General features: G+C 51.0%; 5 protein-coding genes across 5 annotated transcripts; 1 reads left to right on the forward strand and 4 right to left on the reverse strand.

Moving 5' to 3' along the window:
• Positions 1-1,221: 1,221 nt before the first annotated feature.
• Positions 1,222-3,578, reverse strand: N7484_008502 (uncharacterized protein; the record flags this gene model as incomplete). Its single annotated transcript, XM_057118889.1, has 4 exons — positions 1,222-2,357; positions 2,431-2,484; positions 2,539-3,078; positions 3,146-3,578. 4 exons carry the CDS (start codon positions 3,576-3,578, stop codon positions 1,222-1,224), a joined length of 2,163 nt encoding a protein of 720 aa, XP_056968444.1.
• A 1,603-nt stretch (positions 3,579-5,181) lies between these two features.
• On the reverse strand, positions 5,182-7,296 carry N7484_008503 (DEAD/DEAH box helicase; the record flags this gene model as incomplete). The annotated part of the gene is made up of 2 exons (XM_057118890.1): positions 5,182-7,054; positions 7,118-7,296. 2 exons carry the CDS (start codon positions 7,294-7,296, stop codon positions 5,182-5,184), a joined length of 2,052 nt encoding a protein of 683 aa, XP_056968445.1.
• Positions 7,297-8,392: 1,096 nt separating this feature from the next.
• Positions 8,393-8,895, forward strand: N7484_008504 (mitochondrial 37S ribosomal protein uS13m; the record flags this gene model as incomplete). The annotated part of the gene is made up of 3 exons (XM_057118891.1): positions 8,393-8,437; positions 8,493-8,759; positions 8,851-8,895. Coding segments are annotated over 3 exons (357 nt in total), but the record flags the coding sequence as incomplete, so codon positions are not given.
• Positions 8,896-9,340: 445 nt separating this feature from the next.
• Positions 9,341-10,887, reverse strand: N7484_008505 (WD repeat WDR12/YTM1 family ribosome biogenesis protein; the record flags this gene model as incomplete). Its single annotated transcript, XM_057118892.1, has 2 exons — positions 9,341-10,686; positions 10,764-10,887. The coding sequence occupies 2 exons, from the start codon at positions 10,885-10,887 to the stop codon at positions 9,341-9,343; spliced, it is 1,470 nt and encodes a 489-aa protein (XP_056968447.1).
• Positions 10,888-11,126: 239 nt separating this feature from the next.
• On the reverse strand, positions 11,127-13,722 carry N7484_008506 (uncharacterized protein; the record flags this gene model as incomplete). The annotated part of the gene is made up of 3 exons (XM_057118893.1): positions 11,127-11,943; positions 11,998-13,508; positions 13,567-13,722. 3 exons carry the CDS (start codon positions 13,720-13,722, stop codon positions 11,127-11,129), a joined length of 2,484 nt encoding a protein of 827 aa, XP_056968448.1.
• Positions 13,723-14,099: the final 377 nt, after the last annotated feature.

Consider the following 14,099-nt stretch of genomic DNA (forward strand, 5'->3'; position numbering starts at 1 on the left):
AGAAGGCAACACGACCTCGGTGGATATATATAGACCTATGGGATATGTCTCACAACATACACACCCATACTGGTTGTACAACCTACTCCCAAGATATTTGAATCCATGTCCACTTGAAGTCAATGCATGGTTCTTCACTAACGTTTTCACTGAGAAAAAGGGCTGTGGAAATAGGGTTCCAGATCCGCCACCCGCTTTGGCATCGGTGTAGGCCCGATAGGTCGTAGTGCGTCGATGACAACGGGTACTTAATACGGACTATGCTACTTAATCATCAGTCTCAATGGGATCACCCTTGGAAGTCCGTTGCACTTTTCATGCTCTGCCAAAAGTCCTCTTCGAACAAGGATCAAAACCGCCAAGTCCCAAATGTAACTTGACTGCCTCGGAGGTGGGCGCCTCAAGGTCCCAAGTTCCTGAGATCAGTGACATTGTCGTCGAGGGTAGTGAGTACGATCCGATATAGCAAACAATATACGAAGTCCGTGGTGGTTGAAGGAATGCGGCTTTGTATTGTTGCGTGAAAACGTAAATCACCGAGAAAGCCTCCTAATTATAGCAGTTGTAGCTTCTTTCTCCCATCGCTTCATCTTACAGACTTGAAGTCCTAGCAATTTGATAGTGGCTGACTGAGCAAGAGTTTGTGGCAATGTCCAGCTGTCGGCTTGGAAATACAAGTTCCGACTTTTGTGTGAGACACTCAAAGAATAAATCGCTGGGCTCGTAGCCGTTTTCAAGTCCTGTAACATCTGCTATTTTTTTCTAAAGACAAGATGATATAGATGTGCCACAACCACGTGTCGACTGTTGCAGGACCCAGAGCTTATGCAAACGACTTTGCATGAAATAGAACAGCCCAAGTGGTTCGGCTCTTCTTGCCATTATCACCATATAGTGACGCGGCGTATTGAGAAGGAAAGGTCGATTGGAAAGGATAAAGGAGTTTCAAGATTAGGATGGATGTATAGTGAACGCCTAATATATATATGCTCAGAACCACCCATGGATAGAAATGTGCGGACAACCAGAAGGTTTAATGAGTAACAATCCTTTTGATGTATTGGGGCTCTCTGGCCCAAGTGTACAGTGCAGGGGATCAAGTACAGCACAAAAACAAGCCCTATATTAACCAGAATAATCACAGTTGACCCCGAAGTAAATCCCAAAACATTGAAAACACGAGAAAGTCATAACACAGATGAATTTAATATCCAAATCCCCTTAATCTTCCATGGCATCCCCACGTGGTTCGCCAGTTCCCGGAACGGGGGACGAACTGTGGTGTCGTGCATAGCCATTGGGGCCGTCATAAGCAGATGAGATCTCATCGCCATCAACCGCATCATCGTCATCCCCGGAGTCATCCGAGGAATCTCCGTCAGCGGGAGAGCCGATTCGTTGCGGTCCATCCTCCTCGCCAGAGCCTTCTCCCAGCAGCTCCCGGTCGAGGTCGTCTAGTTCTCCATCAACCTCCTCGTCACCACCAACATACTCGCCGGCAAGGCCACTGCCAACACCCTTGGGGCGTGCAGCAGGCTTTTTAGCGGTGCCGGGGGTAGATGTGGGACCAGTGGACTTGCGTTTCGCGGCGGCACCACCGCGGGAAGGACGGGGACGAGACCGATTGCTGGCGGCCCGGAGATCAGCCTCAAGAGCGGCCTTAGTCCGCTGTCGGTCCTCACGCTCCTTTTGACGGTCTTTCTTTGGTCCGTTGGCGTCCTCATAATCCCATCGATCAAGACGTCGAGTGGCCTTGCGAACGACAGAGAGGAAGAAATTTGCGCACTCGCCATAGTCATCCTCGGCCTGGGGATTCGGCAGCAGACCCCCCTTGCCCCACGACCCCTCTTCATCCTCTGTGTCGTAACCTTCCGGTAAGCTCTGGAGAAGACGGCCATATCGAGCAAATGGAATTTCGCTGTTGCGCTTGGCACTCAGCACACGATATGCATTGCTTCGCCGTTTGGCAAGCAAATATTCAATCCGCTGTCGACGATTTTGCTCCACAGCAATTTGATGCTGCGTCAATGGACGCGGTCGACGGCTGGTGGACTGTGTTAGCAAGGGCTCGGGAATGAAGCGGTCCATGAGTCCAGAGCCAGAAGGAGCAGGGGAAGCATTGGGTGTATGTTCCATCCTTGTTTTCAAAATAAGGCGTTGATGACCCAAAGCTTGGTTAACGGCCGTTTCTCGTTTCACTTGCTTGGTGCGTGGTCGAGATGACCCGGGGGTTAATTCTTCTTCGTCGTCATCCAAGCTTCGCTTAGCAGATGGATGAAGGGGTGTAGACATGGCTGAATTACGACCTCCCAAGCCAGAGTAGTCTCCCGCAAAAGATTCTTCGTCGAAACCGTACTCTGTAGTGTGGATGTCACAAATGATTAGAACTCCACGAATGAATGTAGCACAAGGGTGACCAAAGTAACATACCTTTCTTTGGGCGTTTCACAACCCTGGGAAGAGGCTCATCTTCTTCAAGAATGCCTTTGAACGCTGTCAGTATACCTGAGTAAACCGGGAAAGATAAAAAATACTCACGTTTGCGCTCTAGTCTCTTCGTCTCTCCATATTCCAACTCCTCCGGTGTATCGACGTTCTCCTCGTTGGCCTGCTCTTCCGTCAAACTGTCGAATACGGGCACTTTCAAAGGCAAGCCCTCAGCTCCTTCGCCTTCCAGCCCGGGACCAAACGGATTGTTCAAAGCAGCCTCACGGCTGAAATCACTCTCCAAGTACCACCACATCAGCCACAAGAATGCTTTGGCTCGGCTTTTACTGCTCAATGTGGACCGCATCACCAAATCGAAGAAGTCACGTGGAGGGAAGAAATGCGTCTCGGACACCCTGGGTGCATACTGTGCCAAAACGAAGATGAGGTTCACAGGGTTCGTTCGGGGGACAGCCATGCGCTTGATCTTTTCCAAAGTATTCGGTTGATCGACATCCTCCGAGGCGCCCTTCAGGATGGACTTCAGGCGCGGAGCGTCCTGCAGCTGTTTATAAGCGTTGGTGTCCTGATGAGCCTGCAGCGAAGGAATGGAGTGGTACGTTCGTAGCTGAGCACGCATTTCGGGGAAGACTAGAAACAGGGAGATGGAACCATCAGTTTTGCGACCAAGCTGCAATGTTCCATAAGGAGAGCTTACAGTTGAGGGTGGTGTTCATGCGACCAAAATTGACCAACAAACAGACCATCGCCATACTAATGGCTGCCGGCTTATCATTCTGCAGCTTATCCTTGAGGATTTTGCTCGTCTTGCTGCTCCTCGCCATGGCGTCGATGTAGATGTCGGCAAAGTCCAGGTTCTTCTCGCCGTCGGGGTACCGCGTGAACACGGGTGTCTTATCTTCGAAGACGAGCTTGAGGAACTGGTATTGGATGTCTTTGCGCCACAGTGGGATACCATCTTCTTTCTTCAGATGTCGGATCTTATTGCCCGAGTACACGGAGCCGATCGTGCCATTCGCCTGGCGTCTTGTGCCGACCGTTGCGCTGGCCGTTATACCATGGGACTGGTCGTCCGCCGTTTCGGACGGCGCGAGGGATTCATCCATTGTGGGGGTTTCGACGTCGGCCATCTTGGGACGATGATTGCGATCAAGGATGGCGCCTTGTGCGAACTGTCCTAGGTGCGAAGGATCGAGGGTCCTGTGATAAAGTCGGCCCCCCTAGGAGGCGCGAGTAGATTAAAGAAGATGCGGAGTAGAGAAGAAATTAATCCGGGGGTGGAAACACAGATAGGATTGAAGAAAGGGAAGACAAAGGAAAGAGCGTAAAGAAGGTGTGGACAGGAGGAAAGAAACGGGAAGGGACGAATGAAGTATCTAGTGAAGTGTGATAACTACCCGCATCCAGGATCCGCGTAACATGGCCGTGTACGGATTACACGCCGTGCCGAGATTTCCATATGATCATAGCATCAAATTTTTTTATATTTGAAGACGATATACTCAACTTATTGCCCATTTTCAGTTCCGTCTCCTGGACTCTATTTAGGAGATAATTAGAGTCCGGGAACACCGATATGCACCCAATATAGAAGTCTACTCTACGATAGTACAATACAAAGTCTAGAGACTACAAACATTGAACATCGAAATACTTTTCAAATAGCATTGAACTAAGAGGGCTTTCCTTCTCGCGGTATCGAGATCTAAGGCCCCTCTGCTTTTCGTCACTTGAAACCATGCGAGAACCATTCATCCAGCGCCGACAGCGTCCCATCCCCGGATCCGAGAAAAATGACAAGAAAGGAAAACAAGAAATTTTGTTTTGGAAATCAGCCTCCACGGAACCCAGAGGACATGCACAGTGGCAGGTCAGAACGCCATACAGAATGCAAAGAATCCCCATGCGAAACCCACCTGGCACGTACACCGATACAACACAAATAACCAGCCGTCTGAGTGTACAACCATTCCATTAGCCCGGACAGAGAAACGCGGGTTCTGAGTATTGGAAAAGACGAAAGTGACCGCAGAGGAAGACGCGGAAGGAGCAAAAAGATACGCAAAGAACTGTCCGCCATAAGATACCGACGCTGTCAAGACGTCTATGCTGCACATTCCGAAAATGCAGCCATAACAGCGCCGAGGTGATGCAGATATAGGAAAAAGCACTTTTTCGAAGAGATGAAGAAGGTAACTCTTCGCTCGGCGCGAACGCGTCATTCGAACGTAGTCCCCACGATTGGGAACGTTCGAACATAAGGGGTATCTGATGAGAGCGGACAAGAAAAAGACAACGCATTCTATCAGGTTCATGCAATGCTGACCACCGGTTGCTCCAAACAAAGGTCAAACTCAGAGCAACAAAGGAGATCGGAGATCAGGACTGCTCGAACGCCCCATGTCTAAACAAGGCCAGAGTGAGAGCCCAGAAGAAATGGGAAGCAGATAAAAGATACAGGACAAATAATAAAACCGTAAAACGTAGCAGGCGCAAAAGCGAAAAATGGACAAAATGAACAGGCAAAATAATAGGTAAGAATCGGCATCAAAAAATCTAAAGCCACGCATAGGAGAGTCGTCGCAGTCATGACAAAGCCGTCCCTGAGAAACAGCTAAGAAAAAAAGAACCCAGGGTTCGTTCTGATCGTACCCGTCAACGAGAGACAATAAAGAGATAAGGAAACTGGGGATCAATCAGACCCGACGGCCTCGTCATCAGACCACGACAGGTTTACCACCAGGAAGAGGGGCCGGTAGGGCCGGAGGGGTTGCCGTAGCTACCGCCGCCACCACCACCACCGTAGGCACCGCCGCCGTAGCTACCACCACCGCCGCCGTAGGAGGGGGCACCACCACCGTAGCCGCTGCTGCCACCGTAGGAGGAACCGCCGCCGCCGTAGGCACTGCTGAAGTTGGCAGAAGGACCAGCACCGGCCATGCCACCGCCGAAGCGACGCACGTCACGGGTAGCGTTGGAAGAGCCGCGTCCACGGCCACCACCACGGCCACCACGGCCGCCGAAGCCAGAACCCTCACGGGCAATGCTCTCCAGGAATGCAGGAACCTCCTGGTGAGCCTCCTTCAAGAGATCGAGCAGGTCACGGACGACACCACGGTTGCCACGGTTGAAGAAAGCGGTGGCGATACCGGTGTTACCGGCACGACCGGTACGACCAATACGGTGGACGTAGTCGTCAATGTCGGTGGGAAGATCGTAGTTGATGACGTGGGTAACGTTGGGGATATCGAGACCACGAGCAGCAACGGCAGTAGCGACCAGGATGGGGCAGCGAGCGTTACGGAACATCTCCAGGGCACGCTCGCGCTCGCGCTGGGTGCGGTCACCGTGAATGGCAGTGGCAGGGAAACGCTGGTTGATAAGGAAGTCGGAGAGAGAGTCGGCCATGCGCTTGGTCTCGACGAAGATCAGGGTAAGACCGCTGGTACCATGGGTGTGGAGGATATCAAGCAGGACGGAGCGCTTGTCAGCGTCCTCGACGTACTCAACCTTCTGGGTGATGTTCTCAGAGGTGGAACCGACACGGCCAACAGAGAGGAAAATGTAGTCCTTCAAGAAGTCACGAGCAAGCATCTGGATGTCACGGGGGAAGGTGGCCGAGAACATGAGAGTCTGGCGGTCCTCAACGCGGGGCATGTCCTCACCCTCAACGATACGGCGAATTTGGGGCTCGAAACCCATGTCCAACATGCGATCAGCCTCGTCAAGAACAAGGTACTTGATGTTGATGAGGGAGATACGGCCACGCTCGATCAAGTCGACCAAACGACCGGGAGTGGCAACGAGAAGATCGCAGCCGCGCTCGATCTGGCGCAGCTGGGAGCCAATGTCGGCACCACCGTACACAACACAAGGGCGGACCCACGAACGGTAGGCGAACTTGCGGGCCTCATCGAAGATCTGAGAGACCAACTCACGGGTAGGAGCAAGGATGAGGGATGTGGGGTAGGCCTTGCGCTGGCGGCCGTAGCTGAACTGGCCAGAAGCCTGAGCAGGGACGGCGGAGGGACCGTTCTGGAAGGCCTGGGAAAGGATGGGGAACAAGAAACCACCAGTCTTTCCGGAACCGGTTTGAGCACAGGCCATCAAATCACGGCCGTTCATGACAATGGGCACAGAGTACTTCTGCACAGGGGTAGGGGTGACATAGCTAGCCAGCTTGATGTTAGAGATAAGGTGGTCGTCAAGAGGGGGGTTGGTGAAGGTGTTGACGGGCTCAGGCACATCGTTACCCGAGGCCTCAACGGGGATATCGTCGTAGTTGGCGAAGTTGATTCCAGTTTGCTGCTTGGAGGGGTCGTTGGGAACACCGAAAAGCTCGCGCTCAACACGGGCATTGGCAGGGCCGGGGATGTGCTTGCCATCGCGCCATTGACCATCTCCCGAACCACGGGGAGCGCTGCCGCCACCGCCGCTGTAGTTACCGCCACCGCCGCTGTAGCCTTGTCCTGAGTATTCGTAAGCATGGGATTTGAAAGATCGGATTTCTCCTTGGGGGATGCAGTTGCGATTACCGTTTGCGGGACCGCGAGGGCTGAAATCAGGAGCGTTGGCGTTAGCCCAGTTACCACCACGGGGACCATTGCTAGAAAAGCAACTTGTGTTAGAGTGAGGAATGGGGAATTGTATATAGTTTGGGAGTCCATACCGAGGGCCACCGAAGCCAGGGCCGGGGGCAGCACCGGCGTCAGCCGCAGGAGCGTTACCGCCTCGCGAGCGCAGGTGGGGAGGGATGTAGGCAGCGCGGCCAGGGGGGTTGCTGGGCCCCTGGGGTGCGTGCTGAGAATCGTTAATGGAAAGGTTTCCCATCTGGAGACCGTCGGCCATGTTTGCGGTTTTTTAAAGTAGTCTATAAGGCAAGAAGCGATTTCGAGTCAGTAAACGGCGATTTTTTTTTTCTCTCGGTATATGGAGCAGTGTAGAATTCGCAGAGGTATGCGCAAAGCTTTTTCTTTAGCTTCACGAAAAGAATTTTCGCTTCGATATTGCGGGAAAACAAAAGTTGAAAGAGATATTGTACCTTTAGAGAGAGATAGAGGTGTAGAAGATAGAACTGTTGCTCTCAGCTTTTTATTTTTTGCCTTCCCACTTGATAGGAAGAAAAAAAAAGATCGTGTAAACGACTGAGAATTAGACACACAGAGAGAGAAAGACAAAAAAAATGCAAATCTCCCACTTCTAAGAACTTTAACAGCACCAAGAAATGAAAAAAAAGAGGGGGATGAGTGGAGTGAAGAAAAAGGGATGATGGATGGATTAGAAGAGAAGAAAGTGAGGGCAGGTTTTGCGTCTGTGGGAAGGAGGCAAATCATCTACTTCCAGGGTACCGGGTCTTCCCACCTTAATTGGCCTGTGGGCTCAGGTACTTTTTAGGTACTGATGTTCGGTATTGTCACCTGAGACTGAATTACAAGACAGCGCCGCACGATTATGAAGTCATGTTTGGTCATAATACAGTAACGACGTCCTAATTAGAAATTTTAAATTTTCTTACGGATTTTCACTTGCCAGTTGGTGACTCGGTCTGGACTTTCTGACTAAGATGAGAGAGTTGCATGCTGACTGGCTGCTTACATCTACATACATAAAGTAACTATTGTACAGCTTATATCTATATCCAACTAATTCTTTATTAGGGCACGTGCAGATCTATACATCGTCGTTATCTGAATTAGTCCAAGTCTAAATACCAATCACTGATACCTCCTTGATATGTACCCCTATTGTCTTACTTGTATTACTTTGCAGACGAATCCTACATCCCACGTCGGATAAACATTATTGCCATCCTATCTAACCTACTCCGGAGTCGCAAAGCAGTTACAGCAAGTGTATCCATTGACAGCCACTTAGTTCCGTCAAAATGGTAAAGCCACCTCTTGCCATAGAAGCTCTCAACTTTAAACTAACAGGCACCCTATAGGTTTTCATCCTGGGCGTCAATTTCCCCGAGCGGAATCTATTAAAGGTAACTAACCTGCACCGCACCGCACAGCCGAACCTAGAACTAACATGACCAACAGAAATGCCTGGGCTCTTTCTTCGGAATTGGAGACAATACCTCGTCTCGCCTTCTCGCTCGCTTTAACATCCACCCAACCTGCCGTGTCGGCGAGCTAGCCAATAAGCAAGTCCTCGATTTAACCGCCGTGCTATCGGATATGAAAATCGAGAATGACTTGCGCCGAGAGGTGCTAAATGATATTAAGCGTTTGAAGGAGACGGGAACTTACCGTGGTCGTCGCCATGCGCTGGGCCTACCTGTGCGAGGACAGCGAACGCGCACGCAGGTAGGGCTTTTCTTTATGATTTTCGGTTGTCTGCGGAGTTGGGGATCATCAATTGGCATATGAAGCATATGGGCTGACAGAATAATCATAGATTAAAACCCCTGTTCGACTGAACCGCATGGAGCGTCGTCTTTAAAGTGGATGGCCCCCTTGCATGACCTCCAACAACCCCCTGGCACCACTCATGGGCGTACTCCGGTATCCTCAGAGACCCCGCGGAGCATGGCCCATGAGCCCCGGACACGCCCCTGTATATTGAATTAATGGGAAGGAAGATCGCGTTTCTTGCGACAGGCATAGGATTGGCGTTTGGTTCTGATACTGGCGCTAGCATATTTGTGAATACTTTCCACCTGTATCAGTGTATTATAGATTAGATGTGAGTTGCAATGTAGTCTCCTACTCATTTCTGTAACGAAAAAGAAACCTAGTAAATAAAGTTTTGTGATGAACTCGATATCTACCTATCCACTTTCATAGAGTGGAAGGAACATGGCTAGAAATCTTAGATAAAACAAAACTAGAACAGAACTTTTGAACAGATATAACCACATCTAAAACGCCAAACCCATATGTGCAATCTACTGGGAGGACAGAACACCCTCGCCGCGGTTGATCTGGATACGCTTATCCTCACCCGCACTGACGATGCCTACCGTAGGGTCCCAGCAGACACTGAACACCTTGACACCTTCACCACCGACACGCTTGCTCTCCGCCTTGCCCTCCTCCTCAAGGCTCTTGCGAGTGATCGAGTAAACGCTCTCACCAACAACACCATCCTTATCGGTCTTGGTCGACCGGATATCCCAGATTCGACACGTGCCGTCGTGGCTACCACTGATGAGACCGTATGCGCTGTGCGGGTCGCGAGCCAAGCTCACGACAGCATTAGTATGGCCGCGAAGAGTCATGGCCGCGACAGTGGTGGCAGAAGCACGAGGATCAATAAGAGTAATGTGGCGGGCAGCAGTTCCAGCAGCGAGCAAGTTGTGCTCGGGGAGGTGCTCGAGGGAGAGAAGCGAGTGGGAGGTGGTGCGGGTATCGACCAAAGCAGCAGTAACCAAATCCCAGGTGCGAAGGGAGTGATCCCAAGAAGCGGAGTATCCAACGGTAGAATCCTTTCCGTCGAAGATGGCGGCAGAGACGGTTCCTGTGTGTCCTGACATAAGAGCCAAAGGTCCGCGCTGCGGTGTGCTGACGGAGATGGTCGCATTGAGCTTGCGGCGCTTGACATTACGGGCACTGCTGGACGGGAGCAAGCTTTCGGGGGCGGCGGGGGCATCGGCCTTCTTTGTGGACCAGAAACCAACATTGTTATCGGAGGAACCAGTCAGAAGACGGTTGGACGAGGCGTGCACAGCCAATGACTCAATGCCGGACTTGTGTCCGTATAGCTCCAGCTGTGGAGTGATCTTGCCAGTGAAATCGCTGGCATCTTCAGTGTACTTCCACAGTCTAACTGTACGGTCGAGACCGGCCGAGGCAATCTGGTTTGGCGAGACAAATTTGGCGGCCTTGATGGATGAAGTGTGTCCTCCGTCAGTGGGGCCAATCGAGGTCGCAATAATCTCAGATGACATGTTCCATATCCGGAGCAGACCGTCATAACTTCCAGACAAAATTCTCTCCTGGCCCTTAGAGAACTTGGCGCCCGAAGCCCAGGAAGCAGCAGGTGAGGCCTCAGAGAGCACATCGGTAGCACTGACCCAGTCGTCGTGCTCGAAAGACGCAATGTGCAGTGGGGGAATCAAAGCTCGGACATATTCAATCTCAAGGGTGGTCTCGGAGGAGATGCCATTGGCAGTCAGGTACTCATCAATGGAGGTTCGTAAGAACGTGCCGTTGATCAAAAACTCGAACGGGATCGGCTTCTCGCTCGACAGAAGGTTGTTCACCAATGTTGACAGCGCATAACGACGCAGACCTGTAAGAAATACAGCATGAGTATTCTCAAAGCCATTTCAACTGTCTTTAGATAAGAATGGCGCAGTCTATACATACCGGTGGGAACGAGAATGGGACCAGTGTTCTCAGGCAGAGCAATATCCTCCTGTTTGCTCATGAGCTGCACACGAACCTGTCTCTGCGTAGCCTCGACGACGGATGGGGTTTGTTCGTCACTCATGATGGGCAAAATTTAGTCCAGAATTGGTGTCGGGGACTCAAATCTGGTGGCTGTCGCAAATTGAGCAAGTCCGCGAAATGTGAGAAAAAATTACGGTAGCCGGTGCGGCACATTAGCGCAAAGCGCGGAGATCAGATAAGTTCTACATGTGTTTACAAGAACCACACCCAGATTTCCAAAGATAATGAATATACATATGCAGTAGTATTTGGAACTTTCATTGACTTCGTTTTATAAGCTCATCCCCGAGGTGCTCGTCGAATATCTGCGATGGCCCGTCGGCGATAGTCAGACTCTGCAAACAGTGCGACAATCAAGTCGATCACCTCGTCCATGGAGAATTCTAGACCCAGTTCGCCTTCTACCCACAAGAACTTGATGTCTGCCAATGAGCTCTCTAGAATGTTGATCAGGTACTGGAACCGAAGCCAATTCGGGACATAGATAGCGGTGACAGGGACCGCTTCTGAATCAGCTGCAGTTTCAGGCATGAAAAGATCCTCCAATTTAGACACTTGATTGCAGAACGAGACCAGTTGTTTGGACTGGTCTTCAGAGATGTCACCGAGATCCTCAACATCCATGATAATCTTACCAATTACCGTCGACAAGAGAGATCCAATAGACTGGAGCAGTGCGGAATGCGATAGGATGGGTTGCCATTCCTTGTAGACATCACGAATTCGATCAGCCGTTGCACTGACGGCATTTTCACACTCTGATTTGTAAGGCTGATCGGAGCATTGTCCAAAACCTTGAGTACCATCGAGGAGGTCGCTAACAATGGTGCTTTGGGTTTGCATCTCCTTGCTATAAGCTAGTTTTCCAAATTTCTCCAGGGCTTCAACGTCGGGATTGAGCCTAGAAAGCTCATACTCCTCTATAAGCTCTCGAACACGACCAGCCAGGTACAGGCTATCATTGTAAAGATACATCTGCCCCGAATTAAGCTTCAATGAGTAAAAGGCCGATGAAGTGGCCTTGAACATGGCCAAGATCAACGTAGGCAGTGCAAGTAGACCAGCACCAGATGAAGCCACGCGAGATTTGGAATGCCTAGAATTGATTAGCTAAATGGACCCGAAAGAAGTGGGAGAACTGAAAACTCACGGAGGTTGGGTAATATCTTTGGAATCGAAGATCTGCTGGAGCACAATATCAAGAATAGAATCGGGAATATCGGTGACCGTGTAAACTTCTCGAAGAACGACTTCCTTCGAAGACGAAGACTTGGCCGGTTTTTGTCCGCCTGTGGGCTTCTTTTCTGTGATAACCGGAGGCTTCTTGTTCTCGTTGCCCTTCTCCTCTTCGTCATCATCGCCCCAGCCCCAGGCATCATCGGCATCATCTTCTTCAGGTGCGTCAGGCACATCTGGCTTGGTTGGCACTTCATTGTCATCCTCGTCAAGGCCCCAAGCACTGACATCTTCTTCGTCCTCTTCGGGCTGGGCGGCCGACGAGGCAGCGGGGACTTCTTCCTTCTCGTCATCCCAGTCCGCATCCCAATCATCGATTGTGGCATTCTCCAGAAGAGCCTCATCAGCCTGAGAAACCTTCTCCTTTTCGATTCTCTCAACTTGCTTGGTTGTACCCTTGCTCGCAGCAATTGCTTTTCGCACGCTATCAAGCGAATCAACCCGGCGCCGGGTCAACCACAACCGAGGCGCTTGAGTTACCCAGGAGACTAGTTCTTCCTGGCCACTCCACTCCCAGGACTGGATTGTTTTGGTGAAATGCAGAACACAATCCAATGTGTTTTCAAATTCCTCCAAGCCATCCAGGGTGGTTGGGATTGCTGAGGACAGCCATCCTGCTATCGCCTTCGAAGCGACAGCGGGGATCAAGGATTGTGGAAGGGTAACTAACATTGAAGATGGAAGCTTTTGCCTTAGGTAGTTAAGAATATCCGTAATGCGACTGAGTGTGTCTGCGACAGTTGTCCTGGAAAACGCAGACTCGATGCGGATACCTGTTTCTGTCACTTCGATAGCACGACTACTACCGTCTGCACGAGGCAGCAAGATCGGGTCGATGACTGCCGTGGTAAGGTCATTCAGGAATTTCTCGTTCACGGATGAGAAAATGCCCAGTTGTGAGAGCGATGCAATGGTCTCATCCAAGGAATCCGTGCCGTCGGCGATGCGGAACTCGCCCTTTCCACGATCAATCTTGACTTGGTTGCTCCAGCGCCGTCGCAGTGCTTCCTCAATCTCCTCCCGGAATCGTGTTACCTCGCCAGAAAGTATACCCATCACATTGGTGTTTGAAAATGGACTGTCTGCTTCGATAGCTGTCTTGGTTGACTCCAGCTGTTCAATGGCGGCAGTAATGTTGCCAGTCGCCAAAGTTGAATGTCCAGACTCCAGCTGCTGGCATAGTCGCTGCACCTCCTCCAGTGTTTCTGCAACGGTCTGGTTAAAGGCGATTTCGGTCTCAATCAAAGCCACTTTCGCGCTGGCATCCTCAACTTTTTCTCGGAGCGGACTAGTCTGTTCATGTTGGGAGACAATTTCCCGCGCGGTGACTCTCGAGCGCTCGATATCCGCGTGCAACTGCTTCGCTTGGATGATCCAATCGTCGGCATCGAAGGTGTTCTCACGGCTGAGGGAGCTGATCTCGTTCTATTGAGTTGGAGCTTGTTAGTACATTCCATGATAAGACGCGTGTACCGTCACTCACCTCTACTTGCTCTCGGGCTTGTGAGATGAGCTCCAACTCTTTCGCCAGAGCTGCGGCCGGGAATTCGGCGGCCACCACCTTCTCCTCGGGGTAGGCGCCTTCAGTGACGAATCCTAGGACCGCCTGGCATATTTCACCCTCGGAGGCTTGCGGCATAATGGACAATCGAAAGGATTGGCGGAACACAAAAATGGTTTGTGCTTTCGTACTTGCTAAGGTCAAATCAAGAGAAGCGGCGAGCTGTCAACAACCGCGTGACTTTGGGCGTCACCGCCCCACGTAGCTAGCTGCATCTCTGCGTTGGAGAAGAGAACCAAAAGACTAAAAGACTGAAAAAGCAGAGAATCAGACCCAAATTTTCCCAAGATCATCACAGAATCTCCATAATAATCAAAAAACTACGAGCTGATTCGTCAGTAATGACCGGCTGCCAATAAAATAACCCTGGTATATATACACCAGACAGCCCGTCGCTTTGTAAGGAACGGGACCCAAACTTCCCTCCAGCACTCAAAAACCAAGCTTCAAACCCA

The sequence above is a fragment of the Penicillium longicatenatum genome, assembly GCF_028827895.1.
Source record: "Penicillium longicatenatum strain IBT 33135 chromosome Unknown contig_6_segment0_segment0, whole genome shotgun sequence".
Classification (NCBI taxonomy): Eukaryota; Fungi; Ascomycota; class Eurotiomycetes; order Eurotiales; family Aspergillaceae; genus Penicillium; species Penicillium longicatenatum.